The sequence below is a fragment of the Tauraco erythrolophus genome, chromosome 2 (genome assembly GCF_009769465.1).
Source record: "Tauraco erythrolophus isolate bTauEry1 chromosome 2, bTauEry1.pri, whole genome shotgun sequence".
Classification (NCBI taxonomy): Eukaryota; Metazoa; Chordata; class Aves; order Musophagiformes; family Musophagidae; genus Tauraco; species Tauraco erythrolophus.
In genome coordinates, this window is record NC_141466.1 from 69147 (window position 1) to 75146 (window position 6000).

Sequence of the window (6000 nt, forward strand, 5' to 3'; positions counted from 1 at the left end):
TTCAGGCGTGCATCATTTCCAAGTGTAAGAATTGCAGCATAAGTTTTTATATGGAGCTGTCCCTAGAAAGCGGCTGTCTTATTTCACCAACCAGGGACCCAGAAGTGTGTCTCGTGCCTGCCTCCTGTGTCAGGGTCTAGGCTGTTGGCTGAGCACAGTGTAGCATCTCAAGACTGATGCCTAAAGCTCCCATGGAGTAAGCCTGTAAAGCTGCCCTTTAACTGAGCCCGTTGATGCTGGATGCAGTGCACGAGTAGGGCAGGAGAGATTGAAGTGTCTTCTGTTTGCCCCCATGCCCTGTTTGAAATGAATCTCTGCTGCACTTCAGGAAAAATGCAAACTCTGTCGTTTTACTGAGGCTTTTGATAGAGAGTGAATAAAACTGTGACAGGAATCTCTTTATTATGTCTAAATGTGCTCAGAAACAGAAAATCTTTAACTTACTGAAACCTTAAGTCTCTTTTAATGGTCTTTTTACCAGAGGTTTTTTGGCTTCATGGGATTCGGTATCTCCCTCCCTCTACCTCTCATCCCTTTAGGAATTGTCTTCCAGTGAATAAGACTTTCTTGTGCAGGAAGAAGTGATTTCTTCCTAGAGTTTTGCTGACACGTGCTTTTTTTACTGTTTCAGGGTTGCGAGTCTGTATATGGCAGTGTCTCAGGACTCAAATCTCACCTCGGCACATGCACCTTGGTTAGTAGCCTTCCTGTACTCACTGTCTTTCATACCAAGAGCCTGACTGTCCCTGTCACTCAGGTGTCTCCTTGTTCAAGCTGTTGTCCTGCCATCTGCTAATCTGAGTTCCTCACGTTTGAGTGCTTTCCTGTATGCCGTGGCGTTGCCATTGCAAACACTGCTTGAGGCAAGGAGGAAGCATCTCAATGGCATGCATTTTGGTGAAACTGCAGTCCTACCTGTAGACTCACAGCAACAAGAGCATTTTTTTTCCAGGTACAGTGCTGGTCCCACAGAGCAGTCCTATGCTTTGTGGGCATAACATCAATAACGTGAGTGCTTCTGTAGCTAAAGCATTGTCTGGTGTGAATAAGAGTTTCTGCTTCTTACTGCTGGGTTATATGTGAGCAAGATTCAAATACAATATATAGGTGTATCAGCCTTCTGGGCAGCAATTGGTGATGGATTTTTTTGTTTTGGTGCCAGGGAGACTTTGTGGCCGGTAAATACAAGTGTCTGCTCTGTGAGAAGGAGTTCATTTCAGAGAGTGGGGTCAAGTATCACATCAACTCTGTGCATGCTGAGGTAAGGCAGGCAGAATGGAAGTCCTCAAACCTCAGGTTGTTGGAGGTGGGGAGGGTGTCTTGGGAAGGAAATGCTGGATGCTTGCCCTGTTTTGTTCTTTCCTTGCTCACTGTTGGGGACAGGGTCCTAGTCTCAAGTGGCCTTCGATTTGCTTAAACATAGCTGGTCTTATGTGTTTTCTGGGGAGCACGTGTTGTGTCATGTCACATAGCTTGTCCCAGGCTGCTGCTGCTGCTGAATTCAGCTCTTCAGCATTTCCCATGCCTTTAGCCAGGCAATTGCCATATCAATTATGAATCCTCTGAGACAGTGTGACACCTGAGGAGGAACATCAAACAACAGAGCTTTGTTAGGCAGCTGCCTTTCCAGATCTCACATTTCAGCAAACCCTTGTCCCACAAGGGTTATTATAAGCTTTATTATAAGCCCTGGTAGGCTTTATATAGTATTTCCACCATCAGTACCAATCTGTTGCCTTCTAAACCCTCCAGGACTGGTTTGATGTGAACACAACTACCACCAAAAGCTTTGAGAAGCTAATGAAAATCCGCCAAAGAGAAGAGCAGAGGAAGCAACGGAAGAAACGTCCTTTGACCCGGGGCAAAAAGAAGAGATCTGGGACCCTGGCTGCCAAGAAGCTCCCCGCTGCTGCAGTTGAAAAAATGAGGAGAAGTAAGAGAAGTCGTCCACAGCGGGTGGACAATGAGAGCGCAAGTAGTGAAGAGGGGGAGCCCCAAGTTACACAGAGAGCTGAATTTCCAAAAACCAGTCGCAAGCGAGGCCGGAAGTAAATGGATAGAAGAGAAGGAGTAATCCTGAAGCTTTTCAGTTACAAGCCCCACTTCTGTCAGACTCATAACCCACAGCACTAATATAAGCAACTGAATGTCTTTGGGACTGTGACTCCATTCTACTGAGTGACCTTGATTTTGAAACTGTTGCTTTTGGTCAGTTGTGAGAGACTTCAAACCAAAGCTGTGGTACAGAAGCTGCCTCTCCTGGTGTAGTTCCCTAGTGGCACTAGCAGTGTACCCAGTGTCATTCCTGCTCTGGTTACAGTCTCAGTTTGGGTCACATTAGTTGCTTGTTTAGTGGTTTCCAGTACAGCAGCTGTCTGTTTTGTCATCTTCCTCTGATGGTGAGATCAGGGTTCTTTTTTAGCAGTTCTTCCTATAAGGGAATAACTAGCACAGTGTTTAGGTCTCTTTAAGGGGGAAATCCGTTCTTGCACAGTTTGCACACAAACTAAGCAGCGCTGTGCAGAATACAAAGGCTTTGCGTTGCCCTGTAACTGTCCTGTCTGCTGGCAGCAAGGCTGTCACAGAAGAGCAAATACCTTCCTAGCGCGTGCTCCGGTCTGTTGCACAAGGCACTGCCTCTACTTCGTACACTGGTGTTTATGCTCAGCACCAGACAGCAGCACATGAGCTCTGGTCTGCTTGCAAGTGATGGGTCATCATTATTCCCCTTGTCAGGAACCCAATATTCCCCTAGCATCTGTCTTCTGTAGCACTGGGCATTGAATGTACAGAAAGGGTCTTCCAGTCCAGTGAGGAAGAAATACTCTCCAGCCTTTTGGAGATTCACTGGCCTTTCAGAGACACCTGTAACTAACGTAATAAGATGGTCCTCTTGGGCCCTCTGAGACCACTTGTTTCATACTCACCTGGGAAACAAACTTACTGCAAGACAGTGCGTATCTACGAAAGCAGTCTTGCTAATGCTGAAACCCAGATTCCATTGAACTGCCTTGCCAGTGCAGTGTTCGTTGTCATGCCCATGCTCCCAGTGTCCTTTTATTTCTACACTGTAGATGCCACCTTCGCTGTCTTACGTCACCTGTTCTTTTCAACTGCCACACTGCTTTCTTTGAATGAGGTATATTAGAGTGGCTTCCCTGTGTGGAAAAGGTTAGAAGAAGAGGGCTCATTATTTTATGTCACATGTTGGCACGAACTCTGGATCATAAAGAATATCCTCCTGTGCTCCATAAATGCAGCAGATACCATAGAAGCTAGTGGGAGGCAGCAGCACAGGCAGTCTGTCGTGGTTTAGTCCATTGGGGTGTTGCAGCATGGGATAGAAAGAATCCAGAGATCCAGTCGTGCAAGCCAGAAGTAAAAGCAGTAGCAGGACCAACAGAAAAGGTAAAGATGCTTGTAATACATGGTAAAAGAAGGAGGGAGATGCAGGAGCTGCTTCACTAGGTTGTGGATGGCATTCACCTCTTGTCCTTTCCCTTCTGCCATCTGCAGTTCTCCTTATGATGATCTCCTTTGCAGCAGGGCTGGATTTCGCTGCGACTCAATTACAGACTCCTGAGTCCGAGTCATCGCAGGAACTCTCCTCTGTCCAGATTTCCTTGTACTGTTTTTAAGTCATGTGAAACTTGTTCAATAAACTGTTCCAGTTTCCATCCAATTGCATGGACCTCAGCATTGCATTGCATCAGCTTCAGTGTGGTCACAATCTGATTTAGGCAGTGGGTAGCAGTGAGTTCTTGAAGTGAGTTTATATCAAGCTGCTTTTGCAGCAGCTCTTTCACCTGTTGCTCTTTTGCCAGTTGCTCCTCTGCCAGTGGCGCAGGGGGATGAGGAATGGGAGGGTTGCAGGTCAGTTCATCACACGTTGTTTCTGCTGCTCCTTTCCCAAAGGAGGAGGACTCCTGACACTCTTTTTTCTCCGGCTCTGGTGGGTCCCCTACTCTTGGGACAGTCCACAGACTTTTCCAATGTGAGTCCTTCTTGCAGGATGCAATCCTTTACCCATCAGATTGCTCCGGTGTGGGTCTTTCCACAGACCTCAATGCGTCACTGCTTCGTCATGAGTCTCATTCTTTTCAGCCTCCCTCAGGCTCAGGCATCTCTGCTCCACCGCGGGCTTCTCCCCAGGCTGCAGTGGGTCTGTGCCCCCACCGAGTCTGCCATGGCTGCAGGGGGACGCTGCCCCGCTGATTGCCCTCACCGCGGGCTGAGGGCAATCCCCGCTCCGGCACCTCCTCCCGCTCCATCCGCACTGACCCGCTGTCTGTGTGGCCATTTCTCTCAGCTTTCAGCCCTCTCCAGATGAGCTCAGCCCATCGGCACCCCAGCACAGGGCGCTTCCGAGTTCCCCAAGTGGCACCGCCATGGCCATCTCCAGCCGGTGGCACCAGCCCGGCGCGGGCAGCGGCCTGCCCAGGAGGTGGGGAGGGGGCAGCCCCCTCCTCCCCCCTTCCTCACTGCGGGTCCAAAGCACCTTTTCGTCTCCTTTGTCCCCGACTTTAATCGGGCATTTGCAGAGGTGCTGATGGCTCGGCCCGGGCTGAGGGGATGGGGGATCCGACCTGGGCAGAGACCGCTCCGACTGGTTCTGGAGCCTGGGACGTTACAGGGGGCAAATCCCCTCTCCCGCTACCGCAACCCTTTCACACAAACCCAGGCCACAGTCCTACTCTGTCTTTCAAAGAATGGGTTATCCAGAATTTCTGTTGTGCGAAAACCCACTGTAGCAGGAAGCTGCAAAATTTGACCTTTTCCTTGCAGTTTTGCAGGCAAGAAAATAGACAGCTGGCTCCGTGTTACCTCCCCGTGAATTTTCACTGTCTACCAAAGGTGCTGTGCTGAAATTCACAGGGAAGCCATTGCAATGCCTGTTGGGCAGGTGGGTTTATACGTGTGTGTGATCACCAGGATGATCACGTTGGCCCTGACAGCACTGTACGGCCAGGGTGTTCTCGAGAACTGCCTCTCCCATGTAAGCAAAGCAGACCCCAGCTGGGCATGGTCTGTCTGTGGGGATTAACACCTGTTGGTAGTCCCACAGCATGCAGTGCTCCGTTGTGATTTACGTTCAGTAGTTATGCTGCCTTTTGGAACTGGCTGTCACTGCGGTTGCAGTGCTGCACTGGAAGTGTAAGCTTGTGGACTTCTGTGCAGGGTGTATAAGGTTTGCAGTAAGAGAGAAAGAAGGCAAAGGCAGGGACTGGGAGAATGAAGAATCGCCCACTGTAGGAGAAGATCAGGTTCGAGACCATCTAAAGAACCTGAAGGTGGACAAGTCCGTGGGACCTGATGAGGCGCATCTGCAGGTCCTAAGGGAACTGGCGGATGAAGTTGCTAAGCCACTATCCATCATATTTCAGAAGTCATGGCAGTCTGATGAAGTTCTCAATGACTGGAAAAGGGAAAACATAGCCCCCATCTTTAAAAGGGGGAAAAAAGAAGACCCAGGGAACTACAGGCCAGTCAGTCTCACCTCTGTGCCTGGCAAGATCATGGAGCAGATCCTCCTGGCGACGATGCTAAGGCACATAGAAAGCAAGGAGGTGATTGCTGACAGCCAACGTTGCTTCACTGAGGGCAAATCCTGCCTGACTAATTTGGTGGCCTTCTATGATGAGGTTACAGCATTGATGAATAGGGGAAGAGCAACTGACATCGTCTACCTGGACTTATCCAAAGCATTTGATACTGTGCCACATGACATCCTTGTCTCTAAACTGGAGAGACGTGGTTTTGATGGATGGACTACTTGGTGGATAAGGAATTGGCTGGATGGTGGCTCTCAAAGAGTTGTGGTCAACGGTTCAATATCCACGTGGAGGCCTGTGACAAGTGGTGTTTCTCAGGGGTCAGTACTGGGACCAGTGCTATTTAACATCTTTGTTGGTGACATGGACAGTGGGATCGAGTGCACGCTCAGCAAGTTTGCAGATGACACCAAGTTGTGTGGTGTGGTGGACGCACTGGAGGGAAGGG

General features: G+C 49.3%; 1 protein-coding gene across 4 annotated transcripts in view; it reads left to right on the forward strand.

Moving 5' to 3' along the window:
• Nucleotides 1-3682, forward strand: part of ZNF512 (zinc finger protein 512) — a 31913-nt gene extending 28231 nt beyond the window's left edge. For all 4 annotated transcript variants that reach the window (XM_086631977.1, XM_086631978.1, XM_086631981.1 and 1 more), the window contains 3 exons: nt 632-694; nt 1163-1261; nt 1753-3682. In XM_086631977.1, the coding sequence (XP_086488103.1) occupies nt 632-694; nt 1163-1261; nt 1753-2052 (462 nt within the window). In that variant the 3' untranslated portion in view covers nt 2053-3682. The remainder of the gene's footprint in view (nt 1-631; nt 695-1162; nt 1262-1752) is intronic.
• Nucleotides 3683-6000: the final 2318 nt, after the last annotated feature.